This window comes from Nerophis ophidion, linkage group LG01 (assembly GCF_033978795.1).
Source record: "Nerophis ophidion isolate RoL-2023_Sa linkage group LG01, RoL_Noph_v1.0, whole genome shotgun sequence".
Classification (NCBI taxonomy): Eukaryota; Metazoa; Chordata; class Actinopteri; order Syngnathiformes; family Syngnathidae; genus Nerophis; species Nerophis ophidion.
In genome coordinates this window covers 84,146,616-84,159,385 of record NC_084611.1, presented here as the reverse complement: position 1 = coordinate 84,159,385, position 12,770 = coordinate 84,146,616, and the positions used below count along the sequence as shown (strand labels likewise).

At 38.9% G+C, this 12,770-nt stretch overlaps 1 protein-coding gene across 2 annotated transcripts in view; it reads right to left on the bottom strand.

Annotated features, from left to right (window-relative positions):
* The window catches only part of LOC133560862 (noelin-2-like), a 77,100-nt gene that overhangs the window by 63,481 nt on the left and 849 nt on the right, over window positions 1–12,770 (bottom strand). For both annotated transcript variants that reach the window (XR_009808535.1, XM_061913873.1), the window contains exons 2-3: window positions 5,594–5,743; window positions 1,765–1,920 (exon numbers count right to left, since the gene is read on the bottom strand). Coding sequence is in view for 1 of the 2 variants with exons in the window: in XM_061913873.1 (XP_061769857.1) it covers window positions 1,765–1,920; window positions 5,594–5,743 (306 nt within the window). In the remaining variant the exon portion in view is untranslated. The remainder of the gene's footprint in view (window positions 1–1,764; window positions 1,921–5,593; window positions 5,744–12,770) is intronic.

The following is a 12,770-nucleotide window of genomic DNA, read 5'->3' as shown; positions in this document are numbered from 1 at the left end:
GTCCGAATATCGACCCCTGGGGGACTCCAGAAGATGGGAAACAACTGCTTGTATTCCAACAAGTAATGGTGAAGACTCCCTATGGAAGTGCTTAAAAACTACAACAAAGATGGCGGGGAGAAGACGCTTTCAAAGTGGAGGCATGTAAATAAAACTGCCCACAAAACGGTTTGAAGATGGTCTATAAAACATAATTTATGCAACATTTGGAACAAAGAACCACCATTACATGTTATGTAGACCACAAGCAAGTGTTATAATGTCGAAAAAAATAGATGATTGTGAAGTTTTTGAAGCCCTTTAGTACACTTTTGTTTGATTGATTGAGGAATTATTCCACTTAATAGTCAAGCAAACAACAAATACATTCATTTAGTAGTCTGTAAAATTATTACTGTTTTTTTTTATATCAGTTACCTCTAAGCTGGAGATAAATTGAGGTGCCCCTCCAAAAAGATGTGATTGGTTGGATTTTAGTCGATAATTGCTGGTGTGTAAACAACTCATACAGATTTGCGTTCAGTCCGCCTGCACCTCCGATTTCCAATCAGCAAAAAAAGGGATTGTTTTACCACGGTGGTTATGTCCAGCTGCAATAACACTCCCCGTCTCTCTTTAATTGCTACAAACTAGGAAAAAGAAGGCGGTAAAGAAAAATGGCATGTGACATACACATTTTCTGAATTATGAATGTTTTACTTGCTAATTCCTGCCTGTGGCTAACCTTTTCAAATTCCTTCCGCACATCCGTCTTCCCGCAGAGAACCCCTCTCTCTCACCCTCTCCCCACGAGGCTAAAAATAGAAGGTGGTTATTGATTATTTAAGTTATTGAATATAAATATACAGTACACCAGCTCTGCTTCTCAGTGTGGATGATGATGGCGTGGCCACACACACACACACACACACACACACACACACACACACACACACACACACACACACACACACACACACACACACACACACACACAAACACACACACAAACACACACACACACACGTAATGCATCAGCACCATAATTACTATTTGGTGCTGACGAGTGTTTATTTGGCGGTTCTGTGAGTCAATTTGCAGAAGGATGAAGACGGCGATGCCGTATCCTTTAATAGAACAAGCGACGTGAGCCATCGGCTGCCAAAGCCTGAGAAAAGGAAGGCTTTTAGCGTGAACAATGTGGAACTGAGGTACAGAACGCCGAGTGTGAGCGCTCCCATGCAGGTCGGTTCTGCTTACACGCGACTTTTCTTCCTCGGTTTCATGGTTCTCCCCTCGGACTGGAGCTTGCAGCTGTAATGTAGAATCCCCGCTGAGTTTAAACCTCTTAAATTAGGACGCTCGACACACACACATTTGGACTTTATATCTCGGTAAAAGGCAAGAATTATACGCGAGTGCAAAATAGCCACCTCTAAAAACTGCTGCTTTTTGCCGGGTTTCATAACTCAACATTAATAATACAATTTCACATGAATCCCCGACTGATTCTTGCTTGTTTAATTTATTTGCCTTTAATCCAGAGCTCAGTGGTCTACTTAGTGCAGTGATGCAGGCTCCAGCAGGCCGCCGGCTTCCAGTCGCCTCTGTCCGCCTCCTTCCCCCCCCCCAAATTCGTCACGTGTCTGAAAGCGGGCAGCACACGTCCGCTTGGCATGCGTGAAATCAATGTTTTCACACCAAGGCTTGTATCCCCCCGACAGCAGCTGTCTCACGCTGTTTGTGTGTGTGTGTGTGTGTGTGTGTGTGTGTGTGTGTGTGTACCTGCAGACCCTTGGATGTCAGTGTGCGGGGGCTGCCCACATACGTGTGCAACCGTCCATCCACCCCCCTCAGGAGTGGCTCGGACTCTCGGAAGTGCTGTAAGTCTCTGGAGGTCCGCAGGTGGACTCCCTCCATGGACTGACTCACGTTCTGGACCTGCATGACCAACATATTTCATCATTATCATCCTCATGATGTTACTTTCTGTTTATTTTCTACCGCGCTTAAAGAGGAACTGACTTTTCGGGGGGGAATTTTGCTTATCATTCATAATCCCTATTGATGTTTTTGTCTTTTTTTACGCATTCTAAGTTGTGGCGAACAATGTAGCTAATGGGAGTACACTACAACGGCCAACAATAATCCATCTCGTGACCTGAATATCAACCAAGTATTAGCGATATTGTTGTTACGTGCACTAACGCAAACAAACTACTTTTAGTGGTGCCGTGATCGCAAAAAGGCCCAAAACATCATAAGGGACCCAGCTCACCCTGGACATAAACTTTTCGAACTGCTGCCCTCGGGCAGGTGATACAGAACAATAAAATGCCGGACTAACAGACTTAAGAACACTTTTTACCTGATAGCAATAGTGTCGCTGAACACAAGACAATAATGACTGTGCATGTGAGCTGCGTGATTGGTATTTTTATCTATGTTCTTATGTTTTTATGTGTTATGAATTTGCACTAAATTAGTTTTGCTTACAATTTCGTTGTACAATGTACAGTGACAATAAAGATATATTCTATTCTATTTTATTCAAAGCGCTCCCTACCTCATGCTGCTATTTTGACATATTGAGCCAGTGAGCTTCTGTGTCGCCTCTAAGTTGGTGAAAGTTAGTTGTAGTTTATAAATCATGCCTTTTAAGTGGATAGTAGAAGGATGTAGACATAAATCGAGAAGTTGGTCAACTTTGACATTGAACTCAAACCCCGAGACACGAAAAGACGCTTGTTTGCGGTACCTTTTTATTTTTCCTGTATGAGGATTATTACTAATTCTTCACCTTAACAGGAAGGTATAAACATCACAGTAAGAGCAGACATTGTACATTCCTCACATTAAAAGCCGTCCGTGTCATTTTAAATTGTGAAGATCGCTGTCCGCGGTTATATCTCGAATTTATTAAAGTATGTCCACGCTGCCTCCTCTCCAGACACCCCCGTGCGTATGCATAGTGTTATTGTCTTGGTAAGTGTGTTATGGTAGTCATTTTTCCTATGGTCTGTAAACACACCGTGTCGGCGGAGAATGAACAAGTGTATTGTGTCTCTAGATATGAAGCCCAAAGGCAGATGTGTGTGCACGGAGAAAATACTTGTTGGAATTGGGCCCGTTGTTATCATAAAATTGGCAATAAAAGTTAAAAGAAAGTCAGACTTTGTTTGTTTTTTTCAGGACGCTACAATACATTATCTTATTTTATTTAGTTAGGTGTGGTGGTTAATATGAAGCCAGTACATTAAGGAGAAACCCCTTAATGTAGTTAAACCGGATGTAGAGTGTAGTGCTTTAATTTTGAAGCCGGAAAAGTGCTTTATTAGTTTAAGAAAGTGTCTTGACAGTTTGCATTAACAAAAGTCTTCTTTTGACCTCCTGCTGATTGTCTTTCATTTCTGTTGAGCTTTTATGTCATCAGTCACAGTAACAATCTAAATGTTATGTTATCACTGCACCTTAACCGTAATCTGAACACGGAAGTGACGCACCACTCACCTCTAGAACGACGCGCGCAGCAGGCGTTTGCTGCAGGGATGCAGGGTCTCTTCTCACGGCAAAAAAAGGTCCTTTTATGTCGAGAGAACAAGTTGCTTTGGATTTGAACTTGATATTTCCATAAGGTAGACTTTATTTTATAAATTTCTGCTCACTTCTGGCTCATCAGTAACAAGTGAACTGCAGCCAAGTTCCTCCAGCTACAGCAGGATGGTCAAAAAGGAATTGTTCGCGTAAATCGGCCGTTGAAAAAAATTAATGCCCTTAATGAAATTTATAGTAAAGGCAATATTATTGCGTTATTTTTTCAAAGGCCATATATACTTAAAGCGTGTACAGTAGAGAAAACAGAGATGGATGTTTTTGGGTGTTTTTTTAGGAGCGCTTAATAGGCACACTGGGTCCATTATTAGCTGACTTTTGCTAGCGTTTATTTACGAATTAGAATGCATTGCAAAAAGAAAACCACGTGTGTTCTTAGCCTACATAAGGATTGTGAATTACAAAAAAAAAAGTACATTTTCCCTTTAACCTCTTCTGGATCTTACCTGTATCTCACCTTTTTTGTAAGGGGCGCCGGAAGTTGGCAGACCCGTCAGCGATCCTATTCCTGTAATGTTTGTCTGATCTTGAATAGGATTGTGCAGAAAATTTTATTTACCCCTCAGGGATTAATACAGTATTTCTGATACTGATTAAGAGAAGCTGCTGGAGCCTATCCCAGCTGACTCAAAGCGAGAAGTGGAGTCACCTAGGACTGATTATATGTCGCTCATTATGACAAACATTCACATTTAGGCACAATTTACTCCTCCTTGAAACCAACGTTCAGGTACATGTTGAGCTCCACTCCAAAGACACGTTAAAACACACGTAAATAAATATGTTTTTTGTCGACGTCAAAGACAATTTGACAACAAAGTCTTACGATGTTCTACAAAAAAGGAAAATGTCTACTCTAATGACCACTGTGATTTATGCACTATGCCAACATACAAATTAACATTCCCACACACTTCCTCCCGGAAAACACATGCTGGGGACCGGTGTGAAAAACAAACACACACATACACACACACACACACACACACACACACACACACACACACACACACACACACACACACACACACACACACACACACACACACACACACACACACACACACACACACACGCGCACCAGGCTCTGGGAGTTCATTGTAATTCATAAATACAGAAGTCACCCGTCAACGGGAACGGAGCGAAGAGGGATTTATTCTTGTTTGTGTGCCTTTTCCTGCTGTTTAAGTGTGAAGATGTGACTGGGGCGCTTAATAATTCAACATGGCTGTCGTAAATCACTCTTGTGCCGCGTCTCAGATGGAAAACTCCAGTCAGTACACTTCAATAACTGCGGCGGGTACGCTGCGTATTTGCTCCCTGAAGTGGAGCGCGTTCCCAAGCCTGGAATTGTTCATAGTGCACAATCGCAATACTTTTTCATATTTATATAATTTTTTTTATTTTGGCAACCACTCGACACTAGGAATGCGTCGATATAAAAAGTTCTTATGGTGGTTATCATTACTACACAATATTGTTGAACGTGCACAAAAAGTACTTACGTGCAGTTGGCTTTCGGCCCTTCATTAAATGTTTTTAGCCCAATGTGGGGGGGAAAAGTTTGGACAATACTGATCTACCCCATGGTGATGTACCACACAAAGTATATTTACAGTCAGTCCAATCATCTTCTTTTTTTCCACTTAAAAAAAAACAGAGGACATGTCCTTGGTGTCTTCAATGGTACTTACGGCCATGAGTGTGTCAGTGCGCCAATTCAGTAGGTAAGGTTGTAAACCAGTATGGGTGGCACTGGGAGCAGGTGGGTAAAGTGTCTTGCCCAAGGACACAACGGCAGTGACTAGGATGGCGGAAGCGGGAATCGAACCTGCAACCCTCAAGTTGCTGGCACGGCCGCTCTACCAACCGAGCTATGCCTAAACAATAGCAGATAATACTGTATCCTTTCTCTTTCGGACTTATCAGGTCGGTATTGCGTTTCTTCACTCACACTGCGGCAAAAACTAAGCTAAAACGTCTGGACATTGGGCACACTCACCTGTTCGGTCAGCAGGTGTAGTTGCCGACTGCGAGGGTCTCGTTTGCAGATGTTCCGCGCGGGGGCGACCACCGCGCACACGCACTTGCCGTCCGGGTCGGAGGCGGTGCTGTAGACCTGCCATACTTCCTCGGAGCCCGGGTACAAACCCTGCAAACACACACTTTTCTCTCAACTCAGCACAATACATGAAGGGGGGAAGCAATTATTACACAATGTATCTTATCACGTGTTGGGAGTTTGCCAGAAACGTTGTTGCCTAATTGTGCTCCTGCTTAAATCACCGCACTCATACATAGACTGGGAATCTCTTGCAGCTAAAATAAGCTCTCCCTCGAGTCTCTTAGAGGGACGTTTGGCCAGGACGCGTCTGTCGTCCTCACGTCCAACTGGAGCCAATGTTGCGTTCAAAAAAAAAAAGCTTCTACTTCATTGCGGAATTCATCTGTGGGATTATTTTCGTCTATTGTTCTTATTCTTCCACACCAAACTCCTCCATGCATGCCTTTACGGAACTTGCCCCTAAACGTGTCTCCAACAAAGTAAAACTAACACACATCTTGCTGAGGGTTCTACCAGATATTTTTCCAAAATGTTTAGCATGATTGTGGAGGGGGGCGTAGCCTGCGGACTTGCAGCGAAGCGGGGTGTGCCAGGACCGGCCTCGAGATCAGCGACAGGTGCGTAGATGGCCCACCTAGGCCTGGTTATCTAATCACCTGTCGTTTTGTTAAAAGGCAGCAGCCGGGAGGAGAGAGTGCTTGGAGCTGGAGCGAGAGCGACACAGACACGAACCCAGAGAGACACACTTTGTGCTGAAAAGCAAAAAAATGGAAAACCCTGAAAATAAACCCATACAACATCCTGAAACCCAGGCGCTCATGTCAATGCTTGGTGGTCTGGAGCAGTGGTCCCGAACCGTTTTGTAGCTGCGGACCGGTCAACGCTTGATAATTAGTCATGAAAAAGGGAGGTTTTTTGGGTTGGTGCACTAATTGTAAGTGTATCTTGTGTTTTTTTTATGTTGATTTAATTTTAAAAAAAAATAATAATAATAATAATAATAAAAAATTCTTCTGCGGCCTGGTACCAATCGAGCCCAGTGGTTGGGGACCACTGGTCTGGAGGACCCATGGGAGGGTAACCTCCACAATGATATTGTGTAAAAATTCTCACAAACGTCTCGTGTAGCTCATTTGATGCGAGATAACCAGACCATTGTTCAAAAAAAAAAGGTCATCGATCCTAGACTGATATTAGTTGGCAAAAAAATATATAATTATACAGTATACAAACGGATGTCTTATGTTGTTGTGATATCTTAAGTTGTTTTTTTTTTTTTTAAAGTAAAATTGAGAAAACAAATTTTCCATGGGTGGACAAAAAAAAAATCGATTCAAATCCGCACCGTAATTGTTATGTATCTTGATTCTAAATCGATTCATCATTTTCAAAAATTGTTGGAAAAAAAATAAATTCATTTGTTACATACATACACAGTAGATAGATGGATAGATAGATAGATAGATGCATTTTCCCCTAGAGGGGGGGGGGGGGGGGGGTTGCCCACATCTGAGGTCCTCTCCAAGGTTTCTCATAGTCAGCATTGTCACTGGCGTCCCACTGGATGTGATTTCTCCCTGCCCACTGGGTGTGAGTTTTCCTTGCCCTTTTGTGGGTTCTTCCGAGGATGTTGTAGTCGTAATGATTTGTGCAGTCCTTTGAGACATTTGTGATTTGGGGCTATATAAATAAACATTGATTGATTGATTGATTGATTTTTTTAAGCAGGCCACAAATACATTAGCCTTTTTCCGCCTAAAAGAAATAGGCTAAAACAGATCAACAAAATAAGGTTGGATGGTTGAGACGTTCAAACTTGAATACTTAAGAGCAGGAGAGTCCAAACTGAAAAGTGCTAAAAGCATGCAAAAGCACTTTTTTTTATTCATTCATTTATTTTTAAACGAGAAAAACCGACGATATATATATTTAAAGACAAAACTTCTTGTCAGCTTTTTGTTTAGCTAGCTATTGTATTATATGCGGATTATACCTATATGTATAGAAGGTAATATTATATATATATATATATATATATATATATATATATATATATACACACATATATATATATATATAAATATATATATATACACACATTTATATATATGCATAGATTTATATATATGCATAGATATATACATAAATATATGTACACAGACAGACACACACACACTATATATATATATATATATATAAACCCCATTTCCATATGAGTTGGGAAATTGTGTTAGATGTAAATATAAACAGAATACAAGGATTTGCAAATCCTTTTCAACCCATATTCAGTTGAATATGCTAAAAAGACAACATATTTGATGTTCAAACTGATAAACATTTTTTTTTTTTTTTGCAAATAATCATTAACTTTAGAATTTGATGCCAGCAACACGTGCCAAAGAAGTTGGGAAAGGGGGCAATAAATACTGATAAACTGATAAAGTTGACAAATGCTCATCAAACAGTTATTTGGAACATCCCACAGGTGGGCAGGCAAATTGGGAACAGGTGGGTGCCATGATTGGGTATAAAAACAGCTTCCCAAAAAATGCTCAGTCTTTCACAAACAAGGATGGAGCGATGGTCACCAATTTGTAAGCAAATTGTCGAACAGTTTAAGAACAACATTTCTCAACGAGCTATTCCAAGGAATTTAGGGATTTTACAAACACGACGAGTTGAGTTTATACCAAAACGGATGCATGGATGATACAGCAGAGGATTGGGAGAATGTCATGTGGTCAGATGAAACCAAAATAAAATTTTAGGTATAAACTCAACTTGTTGTGTTTGGAGTAAGAAGATACTGAGTTGCATCCCAAGAACACCATAGCTACTGTGAAGCATGGGGGTGGAAACATCATGCTTTGGGGCTGTTTTTCTGCTAAGGAGACAGGACGATTGATCCGTGTTAAGGAAAGAATGAATGGGGCCATGTATCGTGAGATTTTGAGCCAAAACCTCCTTCCATCAGTGAGAGCTTTGAATGGTTGACCAAATACTTATTTTCCACCATAATTTACAAATAAATTCTATAAAATTCCAACAATGTGAATTCCTGGATTTGTTTTTTCACATTCTGTCTCTCACAGTTGAAGTGTACCTATGATGAAAATTACAGACCTCTGTCATCATTTTAAGTGGGAGAACTTGCACCATCGGTTGCTGACTAAATACATTTTGGCCCCACTGTATATATATATATATATATATATACACACACATATATATATATATATATATGGTCCTGCGATTAGGTGGCTTCTTGTCTAGGGTGTACCCCGCCTTCCGCCCGATTGTACCTGAGATAGGCACCAGCGCCCCCCGCAACCCCAAAGGGAGATATATATATATATATATATATATATATATATATATAATACTAGGGCTGCGAATCTTTGGGTGTCCCATGATTCGATTCAATATCGATTCTTGGGGTCGCGATTTCGATTATAAATCGATTTTTTGGATTCAACGCGATTCTCAATTCATAAACAATTCTGTATTCATTCAATACATAGGATTTCAGCAGGATCTACCCCAGTCTGCTGACATGGTAGAAGAGTAGTAGATTTTTTATAAAACGCTTTTATAATTGTAAAGGATAATGTTTTATCAACTGATTGCAATAATGTAAATTTGTTTTAACTATTAAACGAACCCAAAATATGACTCATTTTATCTTTGTGAAAACATTGGACACAGTGTGTTGTCAAGCTTATGAGATGCGATGCAAATGTAAGCCACTGTGACAATAGTCTTCTTTTTTTTATTTTTTATAAATATCTAATGATAATGTCAATGAGGGATTTTTAATCACTGCTATGCTGAAATTATAACTAATATTGATACTGTTGTTGATAATATTCATTTTTGTTTCACTATTTTTGGTTTGTTCTGTGTCGTGTTTGTGTCTCCTCTCAATTGCTCTGTTTATTGCAGTTCTGAGTGTTGCTGGGTCAGGTTTGGTTTTGGAATTGGATTGCATTGTTATGGTATTGCTGTGTATTGTTTTGTTGCATTGATAAAAAAGAAATAAATAAAAAATAGATTTTTTTAAAATGAGAATCGATAAATATATATATATATATACATACATACATACATACATACATATAATTATATATATATATAATTATATATATATATACACATATTCTTATATATATATATATATATATTCAAATATTCATATTTTAATACTTATACTATATATATATATATATATATATATATATAAATAAAAAAATAAAAAATCAAATTAACAAATATATTATATATATTAAAAAATATATCCGTGACCCCAAAGGGGAATAAGCCGTAGAAAATGGATGGATGGATGGATGGATGGATGGAGAGATATATATATATATTATATATATATTTTTTTTTTTATTATTTTACTTAAATCCCTCAAACAATTTCAGATCTATCCGTTGATTTTACGTTTTTTTATTTTTTTCTTCTTTTGGTCAAAAACACGAAATGTGCAATATCCCTCCCTAAAAGGAAATCAAAGTGGAATAGTTGATATGAAGTAGTTGGAGCCTTAAACAATTCATAAAAACATTTAATTTGATTCATTATTCAGCAATGAGAGTTTTTTTTTTTTTTTAAAGTATGATGTTGCATATGTTAACAAAATTACTTGTTAAAACATTGGCTAACAAGGTTTTTGTTGTCTGACTGTGACACCAATGTGAGCCTAAAATGTACAAAAACACAACACTACTAACTGTCCAAAACGAGGTGCCTCACTCAGCCTCTGACAAGTCCATCTGTCCTTGGCTAACATTTGTGTGCGCGTGAGTGTGTGGGCGAGCTCGTGCGGGTGACTTTGCTGAACTCGGAGCAGCTGCGCGGCGCCTCTCCAAAGCCAGAAAGTTAAATCATGCAAAGAAGCCCAAATAAAAACAGGCGTAGAGAAGATTAAAAAAAGCACAAACTGTGTGTGTGTGGAGGTTGACAGTATCTACAGGGGTTGCCAAGGTTTGTTGTTGCTACGGTAACAAATAGCCAGATGTGCCATGGGTAAGTCAGCCTTCCCAGAGGAAAAAAAAAAAAAAATCACTCTGGTACAATTTGTTTGCGCACAAACTGATGATTGATTTTCTGGAAATCAAAGCCTGCTCCTGCGAAACGTCTTACCTCTAATGGACGCCTGGTACTCGCTTCAGTTTAGTAACCTGGCCACTCAATGAAGAACTACAGTATTTGTTGAGCTTTTATGCATACACTGTCATTGGCCCCTTCAATAGGTACACCTGCCCAGTCTTACAGGCTGCAGTATCATACTAATAATAACTAGAAGAGGCAATTCCCGAAGGAAGTGCGAGTGAATACTTCAATGTGGAAGTTGAACTGAAATGCTGATAGAATGTAGTACAATTGTAAGAATAGTTTGAATGTTGGAATGGTTTGAATGTTGAAGAGTTTGAATTTCCAGGAAAACCGGAATTTGGTTTGGAACTTGGGAAAGTCTTGGTTGGACGAGTGGAATGTGTTGATGTTGGAATGGTTTGAAAAGGTTAAAAAATGTGGGAATTGTGGAAGTGTGAAAAATTGATAATTCATTTTGAATGGGGAAAATGTCCCGGAGAACTGGGATTTTTTGGAAATCCGGGAATTTTTTTAAATTGTTGGAGAGCACACAATTTTTAACGGGCGGAATATTTTGAAGTTGGAACGGTTTAAATCGGATAAAAGATGTGGGAGTTGTGTAACTTTGAAAAATGTGCCATTCTTTTCAATGGTAGTTTCATTGAAATTTGGGAATATTTAGAAAAACGCTAAAAAAAACTTGTTGATCAATGGTTGGTTGCTGGAATTTTTGAAATTAGTCGTGAAATGATAAAGTAGTAGCATTTTTAGTTGAGAAATGGTATTACGGAATTCCTGGAAATTCGAGAAAACCGGGAATTTTTCCAGTTCCAAAACCAACTTCGCTTTATGTCCTTTATAAGATTAATGATTTGACAGTGGAACTGTTGAACTGGGATAAAAAATTTGGACGGAGTACTCAACAGAAAATGATTAATATTTGACAGTGGAACTGTTGAAGTGGGTTGAAAAATATGGGCAGGGTACTCGACAGAACAAAGGGTTTGAAAAAACGGGAATTCCTGGAATTTTTTTTAACTTGCAAAAAACAATAGTTTGAATGTCCAGGGTGGTAGAATGTATTGAAGGCAGAACGGTTTGAATCGGTTGAAAACTTTGGAAATGGTGGAAGTTTGAAAAATGGCCCATTCATTTTGAATGGGAAAAATGTCCCGGAAAACCCGAAATTCTGGGAAATCTGGGATTTTTTTTTTTTTTTTTTAATTGTTGAAGGAGAGGACACCATTTTTAACAGGCTGAATATTTTGAAGTTGGAACGGTTTGAATCGGACCCAAAAAATTGGGATTTGTGTAACTTTGAAAAATGTGTCATTCTTTTCAATGGGAATCTCATAGACATCTGGGAATTTTTAGAAAAATGTGGAAAAAAAAACTTGTTGAAGAACGGTTGGTGCTGGAATTTTTCAAATCGGTCGAGAAATTAAGTAGTAACATTTTAAATTGAGAACTGGTACTACAGAATTCCTGGATTTCGGGAAAACCGGGAATTTTTCCAGTTCTAAAAACAAGTTTGTTTTTTGTCCTGATTAAGAGGAATGATTTGACAGCGGAACTGTTGAATTGGTTTTGAAAAATGTGAACGGCGTAGTCGACAGAAAAAAGGGTTTGAAAAATAGGGAATTTCTAGAAATTAAAAAAAAAAAAAAAAAAAAAGATAGTTTGAATATCCAGGACTGTAGAATGGATTAAAACCGGAACGGTTTGAATCTGTTGAAAAATGTGCAAATGGTGGAAGTTTGAAAAATGGCCAATTCATTTTAAATGGGAAAAATGTGCCGGAAAACCTGGAATTCTGGGAAATCTGGGCATTTTTGGAATGTGTCAAGTATGTGTATTTGCGATTCCCGAATAGGCTGAACAGTTAAAAGTTGAATTATTTTGAATGGGGTGAAAATTGTGGAAGATAGAGCGCGCCAAAATCTGAAGAAGAACAACAACAATAAATAGATTAATTTTGGTGGAGAAAACCATATGTGTGAAGGCTTTGGAGCGT